Genomic DNA, 16,760 nt, shown 5'->3' on the forward strand with positions numbered 1-16,760 from the left:
GGAGATTTCTGAGTCTCCAGCAAACTCTGCGTGAATCTGGCCACCGCCTGAGCTGGAGTGCAGCTCCGTAAGCGAGAGAACACAGAACATTCCAGGATCTCTGGGGAACTGCTCTGGCCTGAGCCCGAATACAGGTTTCTCCCACCCTCCATCCTCTTGGGGAGCATGAGAAGTGTAAACCTTACCTAAGGATGTGATTAAAAAAAAATCAGACAAATCAGGGACACCTAGTTTCATTGCCAAGCCTCTGCTGGTGTTCCGTGTTGCAGGAAGGATGGGGTGCGGGGAGAGGCTGAAGACCTGTGACCTCGTCTCTGAGCTCCTCATTGGGGGTGGGAATGGGCAAAAGGGGGTGGGAATGGGTTGGAGGGGGCACAGGGAGAGCAGCTTGCTGCTGAAGAAAGTACTAGAATTTATAGCTTGCGAAGGGGCAGCAAACTCAGACTCCCACAGGAACCTCAAACCCACTGGGCGGGAGCCCGGTGCCAGGCAGTGCGCTAAGTTCTTTGTATAGAACGTCCCCATCTTACAGGTGAGGAAAGTAAAGCTCTCAAAGCACACATGATTTGCCCAGGGTCACACAGCAGAGACGGGATGTGACCTGGAGTCTTTCTCCAGCACTTGAATCTTAGCCACCGTTTCTGAAAGCGTCTACAGGGTTTGGCAGGTAGTAAAATGAAGGAGGAAGCCAGCAGGGTAGAAGCGAAGTCATGTGCCCATTGTGATCTGTTTTTCCTTGTCCTGCTTTTGGTGGAGACTCGGGCTGGGACAAAAATATCCTTGCTCTGAGACAAACGAGAGAAGGGCAATCATAAATGGCATGGCCTGATGTGGCCACAGGCTCCAGGAGCACGAAGGGGTGGAGGGGATGCTAGAGGATGTGGGGGGCAGGGTGTCTCACCCTGGCCTCGCCCCATCTCCAGAGGCAGCCGCTGCTTTGGGGCCCACCCAGCCCCTGTCCAACTGCAGGTCACATACCTGGTGGGACCAGACCTTCCCAGTCACGGAAGAGTGGGTTCATGTGTGTAATTTCCTGATTTTTAAATGCTGTCTCTGATTTTTAAAAACCCCGTGTATACATCAAACCTAAAATGCCATTGGTTGTGAGACATTCTGATATTTAATAAACAACTAGTCAAGAAAACAAGACCTGTCGATTAAACTATGACAAGCCATTGATTGTAAGACAAACCCCAATCGCAAAGATATCACAATGTGGAAAAAATGCGCACCTTCGGATCCATGAAATGCTGTGTAATAAGAGGCTGGACTTGGTCTGTGACACCTGGCGCAGTTCCCAACCTGCACAACTGTACATGGCCGCTCTTGGGATGCCACCCTGGGACACTGGAGGGCTTAGGGACCACCAGGAGGTTTGTGTTTGGGTCATATCTCTGAACACCCAAGTCCCTTGAGAAATAATCGCTTTTGATCTTTATCTGGACCAGCAGTGAGTCAAGGCAGCAAAGAGGAAAAGGTGGCCAATTTGCTCCCAGGGGTCATCAGATCACTAATGGTGATACCATGGCCCCTGAGATGGTGGTTTAGTAGTCATAGGGAAGGGTGGGGTGGCTCCATAAGGGATTCTGATTCCGGCCAGGGATGGGAACCACTAGGAGAAATCTCACATCTGATTTTATACAGGCTCAGAGAGGTAAAGGCCCTGCCCAGTGTCACACAGCTGGGCAGGACAGAGCCAGGCCAGGGGCTCAATCCTCCTCACCCTTATCCCCAGTGCTGCTTCTCCTGCTGACTGTAAAAGTTCCTGTCACTCTGCCCCAGGCAGGCTGGACCCAGAGATTCCTGGCCCTTCCCTTGTTCATTGCGCCTGAGGCTCCAGTTGCTGAGCCTGCCCTAGAAAAAGCTACGTTATTCGATTCACAAGACTTTTCCATTTTATTAGTAAAATACAAAATGGCACAGACATTGGTGATAGGGTTGGAAAAGCAAAAGGATCAACCAACTCCTTCCAAGGTTCCCCCCATATTGTCCTTGTCCATGTCCTGCTTGGGGGAACTAATCAAATCCGTGGAAGGGGGACTAGCTGCTCCCAGCTAATTGCTCACAAAAGTAGGGGAGCCCCATTCTGGGGGCCCCACCCATTGAAGGCTCTCCCACCAGCCTCGAGGAGCCCCCAAAAGTGCATTCAGACCAGCTGCCCACCCTCTGAGCCGTCAGAGTGCCCCCCACTAGAGCCAGGCCTCAACATCCCAGGTCATGCCTAGCAGGGGGTGCAGGAGGGCTGGGTGGACTCAGGTGGACTCAGGTGGCTGCCCCCTCTCTGTGGACCAGAGCTGTGTCTGCTTCCTCTGAGCATCTATCTGCCAAGTGGAGTGTCACCCACCCTGGTCCGTGGGAGGCTCCCCAGGTGGAGGAGGGCAAGGGTCACCTACGGAGACCTTTGAGGAAGGTGGGGAGCTGCCAACAGGGACCCTGAGGGGTGAGGCCAGCAGCCAAAAAGGGAACCCCTGACTTTGTGCCCACAACTTCCCTCCCCGCAGGATGGAGTATCTTTCAGAGGTAAACACGAAACCTCAGGTTTCAACGGTGGATTCTGGTTTCATGGAAAATGTCCTGGAAATCCCTAGCCCCGCCTGTGGTGGGCAGTGAGGTGAGAGAAGATCCTGGAATGGGGACAGCAGTGTTTTTAGGGAGCGAGAGACGGGGTGGGGGGGGCGGTGGCGGGAAGCCAGGCTGCAGGAAAGAAACAGCAAACGTGCGGGGCCCAAGTCCCTGAGTCGGGCATGGAGCTGCTTCCAGCAGCCTCCCCGCCCCCCCAGGTTCCTTTCCCTGAGCACCTCAGCCTTCCCCGGAGCCTGCAGGCCTTCCCTCCTCCTCAGCCCGTCCCACAGGCTGTCTCCACATCCCTGCGAGCCTGGTGAACACTGGGAGGGCTGCTCCCCAAGCCAGGCAGCGGCGTGCCCCTCAAGCACCCCCCCAGTCCCCACTCAGGGGGCCCACAGAGCTGACTCCCTCCCACGGAGCAGGACCTGAGCTTTCAGATCCCTTCCTTGCACACACACACCCCACCCCCCTCCAAAGGCACAGGGCCCACCAATGTGCCAGGCTCCCTGCTGGGTGAAGCCCGGCTAAGGTATTCTGTTGTGAGGCTACACCCCTGGTCTGGGAAAAGGGGTCTCTGGATCAATGAGTGATGCCCATCAGGGTACAGGTTATTGTCACACATTTGCCACATCTCTTTCCTTCCATAGACGGAAAACCAGAGGTACGAATGTCCTGCTGGGTTGGTGGCGGACCTGGGACGAGAACCCCAGCCTTCACACCCACAGCCGAGGTTCCGCCAACGCACGGCATCCACTGAGGAGGAGAAAAATAATCCAAGCCACCGGGTCACTTCATGTCCCCTTCCCACAATGCCTAACGGAGGGCAGAGCCTTCCCGGGAGCAGTCCCAGGGAACACCACACTAGGCTCATGCAAGAAAAGACAGGTCCCCGGCTGGGTGTGGGCTCTGTACAGGGGATGGGGGAGATAGCACCGCAGGTGGCCGGGGTGACTGGCAACTGCAGCGGGACCGAGAGACACAATGAGATCTGAGGGAGCGGACAGAGGGGGCCTGGCCTGAGGCTCATCTGAGAGGGGGAGGTGACTCAGAGGGGCTGGGCATTTTCTAATAAATAATTGTTCATCGGGTCTGGGACTGTCAAAGGGAACCTCTCACCAGCCAGCAGCAGAAGTTTCCTGACTTGGGGACATTGGGGTGAGTTGCAGAGGTCACCACTTCTGTCCCCAAGGGGTCAACAGTGGTCAAGTGTGGCCTCCTGGCGTGTGCTCGGGAGCCGGGAGCCGGGAGCCGTTGCGTGTGGAAGATCCTGCCTCCTCGCTCTGATCACCCCAGCTCAGGTCAGGCCCTTGGGTGAGGGTGGGTGTGAGGACGGGGGACCCCAGGCAGCTGTCGGAGTCGAACAACCGGAGGCAGGCAGGAGGCCCGCTCACACCGGCACCAGGACATAGGAGTTGCTGCCACAGCTCCGGGGGACGTAGCGAAGCCCCTCCACCATGTCCCCAGCTAGCTTGCGGGGGCAGCCCTGGAGGCTCTGATAGGCAAACATGGCCACCCCCAGGCAGAAGAGGAGGCCAAGGAAGGCCAACAGCCCTACCGCCTGCCGCCGGGTAGCGGCCTGTGAGTCGGGGACAGGGGTGATGACGACACCCAGCCTCTGGGGGTCCACGGTGGCATGGATGGGCTCCTCCGCCTTGGACGTCCAGCTGCCTGAGGCCACTGGCTCCCTGCTGGGGACGCTTTGAGAGGAGACAGGGACCATGGAGAGATGGGGCGTGCCGTCAGGCCCCCCGAAAGTATCCGTGTGAGCTGAGATGGGACCCATCTCCTCAGGCCCTAGAGAGTTCTCTGGCTTGGGATTGTCTCCTGTGATCCACACAGGTTGGCCTTCAGGGCCAACACTGTCCTCTGAGGCTCTGTGTGAAATAGTGGGGGTGTGGGTAGGGGGGGCCCGGGTAGCGAGGGTCTGGGTGGAGGGGGCCTGGGTGGGGGGGGCCTGGGTGGAGGGGGTCTGGGTGGAGGGGGCCTGGGTGGAGGGGGCCTGGGTGGGGGAGGCCTGGGTGGAGGGGGCCTGGGTGGGGAGGGCCTCAGAGGCCTTTCCCTCTGTCCAGAGGCCTGACCCGGGTTTGTAGGCAGGAGAGCTCTGCCAGGACATTGCGGTGGTGAGGGTAGCAGCGTTGAAAAACTCAGTTTTCTGGGACCCAGCTGGAGGTCCTCCATCCGGAGCCTTTGGAGTGGAGGGGAACCTGGTCCCCCAGGAATCAGCCACTCCTGTTGGCAGCTCTGAGGAAGTCCCCGAGGCCCTCTGTGCCTCCTGGCCACTGTTTTCCTGGGTGGATTTGGGCTCTGTGACCGCAGGCCTGTCCATTCCCCTGGTGGCCGGGGTGGTCCTGGGCTCACCCACACCAATTTGCTTCTCGAACGTGCCGCCATTTTGAATTGGAAGAGCTGTCTGGCGTTCTAGATGTGCTATGGCTTTCTGAACCCATATCTCCTTTGGATCAGCACAGAAGGTTCTGTTCTTTATCGTCCTCAAGCTACAAGGAAGGAAAACAGGGACCCAGTGATGCCCAGAGGCCACATGGAGTAGAAGCATCAAAAAAATGCTCTGCAGGTGAACAGACCCGGCGGGAAACCCTGCTCCCACCCCTTATTAGCTGTGAGCTGTGAGCTGATTAGCTCAGGCCGCTTGACTCCTACAACTTGCGTGTCCTCACCTGAGAAATCGAGATAGCATACCTACCTTCTGTAGGGTGACCAGCCTCCCCAGAAGAGCTGGGACTGAGGGGGGTCCTCAAGATACAGGACATTTTGCGAAAGTCCCAGAAAACTGGGGCAAGCTGGTCACCCCACTTTGGTGTTATTGTTAAAAAAAAAAAAAGAAAATTATGTAAAACACCCAACTCAGAGTAACAGCCAAAAATGATAACATTGTTAATAATAATAAAAATGTCTTCACCATTAAGGCAGGGGGCTCTGGGCTGTGCCTTCTGATTGGGGGGAGCTGACCACCAGTGTTCCCTGCTGCCAGGTGTATGACTGGTGAACTCTGGAGTGGGGCCTCCTTTCTCTGGAAGGAGCTGACCCAAATGTCCCTTCCTCTGCTCCCTCCGTTACGGGCTGCCCTCTGGACCCTCTACCTCTTAGTGTGTCTCCTCAGGCCGAAAGCACACTGAGTGAGCTCCAGCCACATATATGGAGGTCCCGTTGGGACCTCGAGTACCATTTAAATCTTGAGCTTCCTCGGAAGCTGGGTGTGGCTGGCTCACTGCCGAGAACACGGCTCAGAGCTGACAGGAGCTCATGCTCCACACCTCTGTGCTAGGCATTTTGCCTATTTAAACCTCCCACCCATCCCGAGAGGTGACTATGGTGACCATCCCCATTTTACAGATGAGAAAACCGAGGCTCAGAGAGGTCATGTGAATGTGCATGGCTCTGGTTCACTAGGGAAACCAGAGAAGTGCAGGAAGCAAGCATAAGGCTTCAGGCCCCCAGAGGCGAGGTGCGGCTCGGGGCCATGGCCCCCTCCTTGGGGCTTCCCACTTCCTCTTTACCTAGAAAACAGAAGCAAATAATTGGGGGAGTCTGGGGGAAGCAAGCCTCAACAGGCGAGGGGAGGAGAGCTTAGGCAGTAGCCCCCATGCCCCTCTTAGCAGCTGCACGGTCGGTGGAATGAAGCACACGACTTCTTTTTGCTGAGCCCTATACTTCGAGAACCTGCCAGCCACTTCCTGACGCCAGGCCCGAAGGCCAGTCTGTAGACTGGCCCGAAGTCTCAGAAGGATCCTGTTTCCCCCACTGTCAAGTATGGATAATAATCTCTGTTATCGCAACAGCTTCCGGGCAGCCTGCCAAGCTGCTTATTTGCATTATCCCCTGTCATCCTCCCAACTATCCATTTCACAGATAAGGAAAACTATGGCCCAGAGGGTAGGCAACTGGACGCCCCGCCCCACCCCACCTTGTAAGTGATGGCGCCAGGATTTGCGCCACATTGGTTGGAGTCTGGAGCCTGCGCTCTGAGACCACCATGCCTGATGTCCCCAAGAAATCCACCCGGTTCGACTGCCACCTGAAACACACCACCCGCTGTGGCTGTCCCAGGCCGCAGGCCTTTCAGGAAACTGCTCTCAACCTTTACCCTCGGGGGCAGATATTAAGGTCAGCCATGGGCCAGGAGGCAGGGGCAGGAGGAGAAATTTGCTGAGGCCCTTGGCAGGAGCCCAGATGAGAAAGAAAGATGTGGATGCGGATTCACAGAGGCCAAGAGGCCAGTACCTACATGATGGCAGGCTTGCCGCAGGATTCTTGATTTCGATGGTAGTGGTCTAGTAAGGCCACAGGAATCTCCGAGGTCATCCTGTTGCAGGTGATGTTGCATTTCTTCACACCGAGGTGCTGTCCTGAGCCCACAGAGGCCCCCAGTCAGCAGGACTGTCCAGGGGCATCTGGCTTCCCAGTCCCAGGCCAGCTCGTGCCAGCCACACCATGCAAGCCACAGCCGCTGCCCTGCACGCCCTCGTCTTCAGCGCCCTTGACCTCAGCCCCCCTGCCCCCCCACCAAAACAAAACAAAACAAAACAAACAAAAAAAAAACCTCTCTATGCCTCAGTTTCCCCACCTGTACAATAGAGACAATGATAGTATCTACCTCACAGGGATATTATAAAAATTAATGAGAATGAATTCTTACTTATAAAGCTCCTACTGCCTGGTAAGTAGTGAGGGCTTACTTTTAAAATTAAGTTGTCGTTGGTCAGTTGTACAGAAGAGAGGACACGTCTGAGAGTGACAGGGATCTGCCTGAGGTCACACAGCCAGCAAGTGAGGGAACGGGCTCTCCTCCCAGGCCAGGTTCTGGCCCCTTCTGGGCCCATGGCGGTATGCACCCCCCACACTCTCTTTACCCCAGTAAGTCACCTGCTCAACTATCGCCCCCAACCCTCCACCCACCACATACACACCCCATTCCTCCCTGTCAGGCTGACCCATGTTCGTGGATTTCCACGACCTCTGAGACACACGTCATATGCCCACCTATGACACATCCACATGCATCCACACACACCAACAAACAGGATGGCACATATGTACCCGCCCCTCCAAAACCACGTAAAGGCATTCATATGATCGGACACATGGAACAAATAAAAAGTGTTAAATGTGGAAGTATAGTCACCTTCTAAGGAGGCTGGGGGTGGGGTCCAGTGAATAGGGGACCCTTTGTTCTGCCGTGAAGAGCCAAGATGAGTTTGGCAGCAGTTGCTGAGGGGAACTGAGGAGGTCATTTGGAGGCCCCTGGGCAATTTAGGGGCACAGGAATAAGGAGGAGGGGTGGAGATGGGGGTTGTGCAAGGGGTGAGGGGCTGAGGGGGGTGACTAGGGGCCTGCTGATGGCACGGAGCCAGAGAGAAACCCCAGGACAGGTGGGGGGTGACTCAACAGACAGTTGAGAGCCCAAATATTTTTTTAAAGATTTATTTATGGGGCGCCTGGGTGGCTCAGTCGTTAAGCGTCTGCCTTCGGCTCAGGTCATGGTCCCAGGGTCCTGGGATTGAGCCCCGCATCGGGCTCCCTGCTCAGTGGGAAGCCTGCTTCTCCCTCTCCCACTCCCCCTGCTTGTGTTCCCTCTCTCGCTGTGTCTCTCTCTGTCAAATAAATAAATAAAATCTTTTAAAAAAATAAAAAAATAAAGATTTCTTTCTTTATTTTAGAGAGAGAGTGAGCGCACACGTGAGAGAGAGAGCACAAGCAAGGGGAGAGGCAGAGACTCTCAAGCAGACGCCCCGCAGAGCCTGACCAGGGGCTCGATCTCACGACCCTGAGATCAAGACCTGAGCCGAAATCAAGAGTCGGACGCGTAACCACCCCGGCGCCCCGAGGAGCCAAATATTTCATATAAACATTTGAAGTTGTTTGCACTGCTTTTCCTCCTTCCTCCGTCCCCTAAAATCTCCAGCAAAATTTATTCTCCTTGGTGTCAGTTCAAGAGCAGTATGTGAAAAATAAGGAAGAGCTTGAGTTTCAGCTCTGGGTCAAGGTCATAGGCGGTGAAGTAAGGCCCCAGAGGGTTTTGCAAAATTCTAGAGGCCAGGACTTCCAGGGCAGGGTAGTCTAGTGAGCTGAATGATCTTCTCCAGCCAGGCAGGGCCTGGGCGGCCCCAGCTGACACTTACTGCTCATGCACAAGTATTTACGAGGATGTGGACGTGCAAACATGCTCTGCCTTCCCAAATACAGGTGCAAGCACACACACATCCCTTCTAGAATGTGCCACCTCCTCTGCCATCACTTCCTCTTAGCCTCAGCCTACCCCGACTATGGAAGGGGGATTCGGGGCCTGCAGGGCTGCGCTGGCCTGGGCCATCCAGGGGCAACACTAGCAGCTCCTGGGGTGGGCAGAAAGCACTCGGTGGCTTGTCCCTGAGTCACAGGCTGCCCTTTCTCTCTGAAGAACCAGGATGTGAAAGTTACCTTGCTGCCTTTCACCTGCTTTCTTCCCCGGAGGGACTTTGGAATGACTCAGCTGCATCCGCCCCAGGCCCTGCTGAATAGAGCCAGGAAGCCCCCCTCCCTGCATTGGTCTGGCAGGGGTCTTAGGCCACCTGGAGCTGAGGGGATGCTGCCGGGAGGGGGGGGCAGGAGGCATAGGCTAGGTATGGTCAGTCGGCTCTCTCGACTCTATGGCCCAGGGTGGGGAAGACCACTGCTCACATGCTTTAAAGAGCCACAAAGGCAGCCTGACTCCAAAGTCCCCACCCTCTGCCACGGTGCCTACATACCCTTGGCCAGGCTCTATTCCTGGTTTTGCTTGGGGTAGGGCTATGTAACTAACCTGAGGGAGGGTTTCTCCTCAGAAGTTTTCTTTTCAGTAATTGGAAATAATGCCTCCAGCCAGGCAGCCATTTACTGTCCCATGAATTTCAGGAAGGCAGGGACTTTGTCAATCTTGGTGTCACAGTGCTTCTCAGCACAAAGTGGATACTCAACAAATATTCACTGAATGAAATAATGTCTCATTCTACTTCTCCTTTCACCTACCTCTCCATTTGTCCATCCATCCACATCCATCCATCCATCCATCCATTGGTCCATCTATCCATCCATCAGTCCATCTATCCATCCATCCATCCATCCATCCATCCATCCATCCATCCATCTATCCATCCATCCATCCATCCATCCATCCATCCATCTATCCATCCATCCATCCATCTATCCATCCATCCATCCATCCATCCATCCATCCATCCATCCATCCTTCTATCCATCCATCCATCCACATCCATCCATCCATCCATTGGTCCATCTATCCATCCATCAGTCCATCTATCCATCCATCCATCCATCCATCCATCCATCCATCCATCCATCTATCCATCCATCCATCCAACCATCCATCCATCCATCCATCCATCCATCCATCCATCCATCCATCTATCCATCCATCCATCCAACCATCCATCCATCCATCCATCCATCTATCCATCCATCCATCCATCCATCCATCTATCCATCCATCCATCCATCCATCCATCCATCCATCCAACCATCCATCCATCCATCCAACCATCCATCCATCCATCCATCCAACCATCCATCCATCCATCCATCCATCCATCCATCCATCCATCCATCCATCTATCCATCCATCCATCCAACCATCCATCCATCCATCCATCCATCCATCCATCCATCCATCCATCCAACCATCCATCCATCCATCCATCCATCTATCCATCCATCCATCCATCCATCCAACCATCCATCCATCCATCCATCCATCCATCCAACCATCCATCCATCCATCCATCCATCCATCCATCCATCCATCCTTCTATCCATCCATCCATCCACATCCATCCATCCATCCATCAGTCCATCTATCCATCCATCCATCCACATCCATCCATCCATCCATCAGTCCATCTATCCATCCATCCATCCATCCATCTATCCATCCATCCATCCATCCTTCCATCCATCTATCCATCCATCCATCCATCCATCCATCCATCCATCCATCCCTTTCCTGATTCAGCCAATATTTGTTTGAATTACCTTTGAGTATCTACAAAGACCCAGGCTCTCTTGTCCTTGACCCTGAGCTCTTTCTCTCATTGGTGCTGGTGCTGAGCTTAGAGAGAATACCTCAATCCCAATAAACACCATCAGCTTGCAGTGTTTACTCGGTCAACCAATAAATGCTGCCATTCCCTCTTCCCTGAGCTGGGTGCTGTGGGGCATAGTCAGATGGAGGCCTGTCTCTGCCTTCAGAAGGTCTCAGCCTGAAGGGCAGCCAAGACAGGCCCACAAAGTACCAGAGCTTATCTTAGTTGAGCACCTACTTACTGTGTACTGGACTATGTCCTCAGCGCAGGTACATCTGCTCTCATTAATTCCCAACATCCCCAAAGGGAGTATTGTTATCCTGATTTTATTGATGCAGAAACTGAAAATCAGTGAGGTTAAATGACCAGCCCAAGGCCACACAGCTGCTTAGTGGCAGATCTTGTTTTCCTCCCAGCCTCTAGGCATCCCGCTGTTCTAAACAGCCTTAAATACCAGGTAGAAACACCATGTTCCAGAATATACCCCCAAATGTGCTGAGATTTGCACAAGGGAGAGACTACTTCCCACTGCAAGTAATCAGGGGAGGCTTTTTGGAGGAAGAATCCTTTAGGCTGGTCCTCAAGGACTGCTAAGAGGCTTACAGGCAGGAAAAGACAAGAATGTTCTGGGTCTCCCAGCAAGGTGATAGAGAGAGAGAGGGCTTGAGCCATTGCTCAGGTGTGTGACCTGGACAAGTCATTTAAGCTCTCTGAGCCTCAGTTCCCTTACCTGTAAAATGGACATGATAATATCTGTTTCACATGGTGGTTGTGAGAATAAAGATTTTTAAATATCTGGACCCTTAGAGTAGGGTTTTCTCGACAGCAACACCACTGACATTTTGGACCAGATAATTCTTCATCATGGGAACTGTCTTGTGCACTGTAAGATATTTAGCAGCATCCCTGGCCTCTACGCACTAGATTTCTGAGCATCCCCCAACCAAAAATGTTGAGACATCTGTAATAACAAAAATGTCTCCAGAAATTTGCCAAATGCCCCTGATGGGCCAAATCACCCACTGAGAACCACTGCCTTAGAGATACCCACAAGGATCTTCCCTCGCCTCCCTCAATGTCCCCTTCTCCAAGGGTCTTCCCTGACCCCTACTTAAAATCTGAACACCTCCCCCTGCAACCCTCTCTCTCCATATATATATATATTTTTAAATCACAGCCTGTTTTTCTAACAGACCAAATCGTTTACTAATATATTTTTTGTATCATCTTGTCTTCCCCAGTTGGTGCTCAGCACTCTGAGGTCTGGAATCTTCGGGAGTTTTATCCATTGATGTGGCCTCAGCCCTTACAACAGTGCCTGGCACATAGCCGATGTCCACTAAATATTTGTTCAGTGAATGAACAAAATGCACAAGGAAACGCTTTGTGACACATAAAATTGTAACCAACGAAGGAATAGAGGAATTTTTATTTAAATTCCACGGGGGCCTGGATCTAACACTCTGAAGTTAGCCTTCCCTGCCTTCCCCATCCGCCTCCACGGCTAATCAGGGGGCAGACTATAGCAGCTTAAAACAGATTTTTTTTTTTCCTCTTTCTTGCTGGGGCTTGAGTAGGAGTGAATGCGTCAGTGCTCGGCGAGAAAATTCTCTGCTCTGACTTGTATCTGCAGGTTGGTTATATAAAGCAGAGGAGCCTCCCGCCTGACACAGCCCCGCAAACCCACATTTGGGGACTGACGCAGCCGCCCTGCACCAGCTAGAAACCCCCAGTCCCCCAACCCCCACCCCGGGGCCTCTCTGTCTTCAGGACTGCCCCCTCGTCCTGCGGGGGGGGCTCTCAGGGCATCTCTCAGAGCCACAAATGACAGTGTGGGTGAGGACCTCCAAGGTGGGCCTGGCCAAATGCCAGGAGGAGGAGGCAAAACTCAAGCTCAGAAAGGTTGAAATAGTGTATCTTCCAGCAAAGTCAGTGACCAAGATTAGGGCAGAAACCTGATGTCCTAAAGCCTTAGGCTATAAACAGAGTGTCCGGGGTACCCTCAGCCCGCTCACCACCCCCTCCCTCTTCATCTTAGCATAGGAACCCTTCCCCCTGCACCCAGCGCCAGCCTTCCTATAAGTAATCTTCCTCCTCCCACTTCCAAAATACCCTCCTAGGCTTTGGAGCCCCACGGCACCAAGAGGCAATAGTTACATTTAAAGGTGCAGTACCTGGGACCAAAGAACGCAAGACCCCACTCAGGGTCATGGCTATGGCAAAGCGACCTCCATCTGACTCCCTGTCTTTCAGTGCTTACTATCTCCAAACACCTCTGGCCTCGGGGTTCAAGCCCACAAGGCAGGAGGCTAGCAGCCCTTGACCCCTACTGGCCCCCACCCACCTGTTCCCTGGCCCGCTGGTTGGTTTCCCCCACATAGAGGGACTCGAAAGACAGTGTGTTCCATAGGGGTGTCCTGGAAGCTTGAGACCATTTTCATCCTACCAGACTTGCTGTGTGCCCCCAAGGCTCACTTGCTGTGAGCCTCTCTGAGCCTCTACGTGCCAGCCGGTCTAGGTCAAACAGTTCTCAGAGGCCATGTGGCCCACAGAGGTGGTGAGCACGCATCCAGGCTCTCTCCTGCCCTACTTGCTGGCTCTGCATCCTCGGGCCAGTTTCTAGACCTCCCTGGGCCTCCATCTTAATCATGTCAGGGGGATGAATACATCATGCCCTACCGTGTCCTGGGCTCCAGAGAGCCAGTATCTGGAGGTGAAAGCCTTTTCTGAGCTATGCTTGGAGAAGGAGGACGGTATCATGGTCGACATACAGGCAGAGGGACTGGGGCTGCAGACCAGAACGAGCAACAAGCCCAATCCATGGTCTGCAGTGACCTTGATCTCTACTGGTCCTGGGCCCCCTACTCGAAATCAGGGCAGGAGAAAATCCTAACTGTGACTTGAGACTCAGGAGTCAGGGTTTCAGGTTACACATTAACCCGGGGAGGGGAGACCTAGCCCACTGTAAACCAGGGCCTCCCCCCCACCCCCCTCCGCCCCCACGAACCTCCTCAGCCTTCCCTGTCCCCTCCCCTGCAACACCCTCTTTGTGCCTGGCACCCTTGTGCCACCCACACCACCTCTTTGCGCTGCCAAGCAGTAGCCCCCTTGCTCACTGGGCCAGGCGGGCAGTCCCTGGAGCCTGGAAATCTTTCCGGCGGGATGGGCAGCCCCGGGGTCAGGGAGGGGTCCAGCCCCCTCCACCACACCCTCTGGAAGGAGCTGCTGTGGACCTTACCCAGGTGGGGTCTGGGGGCTCTGGTATCAGGCCTGAAGGGCACAAGTGGAGCCGGAGGCTCCCCTACCTAGCTCGTGCAGGAGCCCGCCCCACTCACCGGCCAGCAGCGCGGTCAGATGGCAGAGGGCGGCCAAGCGGAGCAGCCCCCAGAGGGGTGGAGGAGCCATGGCTACAGACGGCCGGGGGTCCAGGCGGGGGTCCAGGCGGGGCCGGGCCGGTGTCTGAGCCAAGTGCTGTTCCCTCGCTGCCCGAGCTCTGTCGCTTTTTATAATGGGGCTTGCTGCCTCAGCCTCCGCCTCCAGCCCGGCAGGCAGCGGGTGGGAGGGGAAAGGAAGGGAGCCAGCCAGCGTGCGGCGGCTGGATTCCTCAGGATGTTGCCAAGGAACCGAGCCAGCTCAGGATCTGGGCTCCGGCCTGCCCCTGCCGGGGGAAGGGGGGGCGGTGTAGGAGGCTGGACCAGGCCTGAGAGCATTCAAAGGGCCTTCTCTCCCCCCGACCATCTGCTGGGGCTACCCACTTCGGGAGCTGGCACCTGGGGCCCTAGCCCTAAGTGGGCCACGAAACAAAATGGCAGGCTGGGGAGTGCTGGCTGCCGGCAAGCCAGGAGGGACTCAGGACCCTAGAGTCTGGCTCTGACAAGCTCTCCTTTGCTCTGGGAGAGGTATCTCTCCCACATCATGAAGGACCCCAACCTTGCCCCCTTGAAGCCCCAGCTCCTGGGGGGCCTTATTCATCAGTGTATCCCCGAGCCCAGCATGGAGCCTGGCAAACAGTAGGGGCTCAGTCCAGTCAACGTTTGCTGGAAGAATGATCCAGCCCAATTTCATAGGGACAGATGGGGAAACTGAGGCCCAGAGAGGGGGTGGGATCCCCTGAGGTCACTCAGAGCGCTAGGGTGGAGACCAGACTAGAGGTGCGCAGGGCTGTGTGCAGGTTAGGACACAGAAAAGAGCCCCGGCCTCCCTGCCTCCAGCTCCTCAATCTCTCCTTTCTTCCTCCACACCCACGGCCAGCCCTGGCTCTGGCCCCTGCAAGGAACGTCACGGCCACCGGCCTCACCCTGGGTCATTCGGTGGTCTCGGCTTGTCCTTGGCTCGGCAGGTGCCCTGGGGGAAGTCCTGCCTCTCTTGGGGGCCTCAGCTCCCTCTCTGCGCAGGAGGGAGTTGGGCTCACCCACTGGGGAGGGAGCTTCGCAGCTCTGACTTCCCAGCTCCTCGCTCCGTTCCAGGTGGGGCTGGGAGGACCAGGTGGGACCAGCCAGCTCCCACCAGCCTGGTAGAAACGCCTCAGGTGTTGCTCCAGCACAGCCTTCCCTGAAGACAATGGCCACAGTCCCCGAGACTCCAGAAGACTCCAGCAGTCGCCTAGCCCAGCCTGGTGCCCAAGTTAACCATGAACCCACCACTCTCATCTAGGTGTCTCTAGCAACTAGCCAGCCAGAAACCAGTGTGTCTGTGAGCCACTGCCCCAGGCTACGGAGCGAGCTGGTTAAGGCTGGGCTGGGCAGAGAGGTCTCAGCTCCCAAGGCCAGAGGCTCCCCGTCTCACCCAGCACAGTAGGGGGGGCTGGGGCACGGAGGTGGGAGGCTGGACACTCCTTCTTGATGGGGAGGAGCACCCCTGGCACGGCCCAACTGCCTTCAGGCTCAGAGAACCCATCCCAGTCCATGCAGATATAAAGCAGGTGACCTTCACGTTTCCGTTGTCCAGTCCCTTCATCTTATGACTGAGAAAACTGAGGCCCAGAGAGGGACAAGGTGTGATAACACCTGCAGTCCGAGGTTCTTTCTGCTCTGCCCATGGAGGTAGGAGCAGATGACGAAGGGGGCAGATGGAAGGGGAGAAAGAAGAGAGGGAGGAAGGGAAGATAAGGCGAGCAGTGGGAGAAGAAGGGGCAAGGGACAGAAGGGGCTGGGGAGGGGAAGGCGAGGCAAGGGACAAGTCCTGGGAAGCCCCACACTCCATCTTTATGATGGCCATAAAACCTGGCCAAAAGCCAGGTTGGGCAGGGATTTGGAGGGTTAAGATCCTTGGTGCAGACTTTGCTCCAAAGAAGTACTTAGGAAGCGGGGGCCTTGGAATCTGATGGCCCCGGCTCTGGCACTACTGTGTGATCTTCGGCAGCTTCCCTACCTCTCTGCGTGCACACTCACTCCGAGACAGGCACTGTTTGAAGTGCGTTGTATGATTAACTCGGGTCACCAGGACCCGGCGTGTGAGCAAAACACCACTATCGTGGTCCGTTTTATGGATGGGGAAACTGAGGAATGCAAGAGTTAAGGAATTTTCCGATGATCACCAGCCAAGAAGTGGGGGAGCCTGGGTTTGCCCCAGCCCCCTGGCCTTGGAGTCTGAGCTCATGACCAGGAGGCTACACCACCTCCCTCCATCCCCACTGTGAGGACAGCGGAGAATTAAGTGAGTTGACGCCCAGAAGGTGTCAAAACACAAAGTACAGCTCTGCTTTTCCTTGCTCAGCCCTTGGGGACATCCCCTACCCTCTTCCGGCCCAGCTCCTCCCCCGACAAAGTCGGAATGGGCAGCCCCATCTATCTTACCAAGGCGTTAAGGACTGAGTGTTGATGATTCTGTTTCGACACAGGAACTAGGCTTTCAGGTCAGCCAAGACCTGGAGGCAAATGTGATCCCACCACTTAGAAGAATCACCTTTGGCAAGTTACTTAACCTCCCTGAGCCTCAGCTTCCCCATCTGTAGAATGGGATGCTAATAGTCACTTTACCAACTCACTCACTGGGGGAGGTCATAAAACGAAGGACTTTCGCAGTGCCTGGCATGCAGGAGCCATTGGGTTTTGCTAGTAAGCCCTGGTGTGTGCCTGGCACCGTGGTGGGACCGGGGACCCAAAGGCAAATATGCCAGGTTCT

At 55.1% G+C, this 16,760-nt stretch overlaps 1 protein-coding gene across 1 annotated transcript; it reads right to left on the reverse strand.

The window, feature by feature from the left end:
- Window positions 1–632: 632 nt before the first annotated feature.
- On the reverse strand, window positions 633–14,172 carry CX3CL1 (C-X3-C motif chemokine ligand 1). Its single transcript, XM_027619253.2, has 3 exons — window positions 13,973–14,172; window positions 6,809–6,929; window positions 633–5,060 (listed from the first exon to the last, which is right to left on the reverse strand). Exons 1-3 carry the CDS (start codon window positions 14,040–14,042, stop codon window positions 3,953–3,955), a joined length of 1,299 nt encoding a protein of 432 aa, XP_027475054.2. The 5' UTR covers window positions 14,043–14,172; the 3' UTR covers window positions 633–3,952.
- Window positions 14,173–16,760: the final 2,588 nt, after the last annotated feature.

Source organism: Zalophus californianus, chromosome 17, assembly GCF_009762305.2.
Source record: "Zalophus californianus isolate mZalCal1 chromosome 17, mZalCal1.pri.v2, whole genome shotgun sequence".
Lineage (NCBI taxonomy): Eukaryota > Metazoa > Chordata > Mammalia > Carnivora > Otariidae > Zalophus > Zalophus californianus.

What these genes read in the sequence shown, in the direction of transcription:
- CX3CL1 (XM_027619253.2), bottom strand. Translation starts at nt 14,042, where the DNA reads ATGGCTCCTCCACCCCTCTGGGGGCTGCTCCGCTTGGCCGCCCTCTGC. An exon ending in TCTGACCGCGCTGCTGGCCG is followed by an intron (nt 6,930 to 13,972) that starts GTGAGTGGGGCG and finishes CTGTGGGCTCAG; the next exon opens with GACAGCACCTCGGTGTGAAG. An exon ending in TGCGGCAAGCCTGCCATCAT is followed by an intron (nt 5,061 to 6,808) that starts GTAGGTACTGGC and finishes CCTTCCTTGTAG; the next exon opens with CTTGAGGACGATAAAGAACA.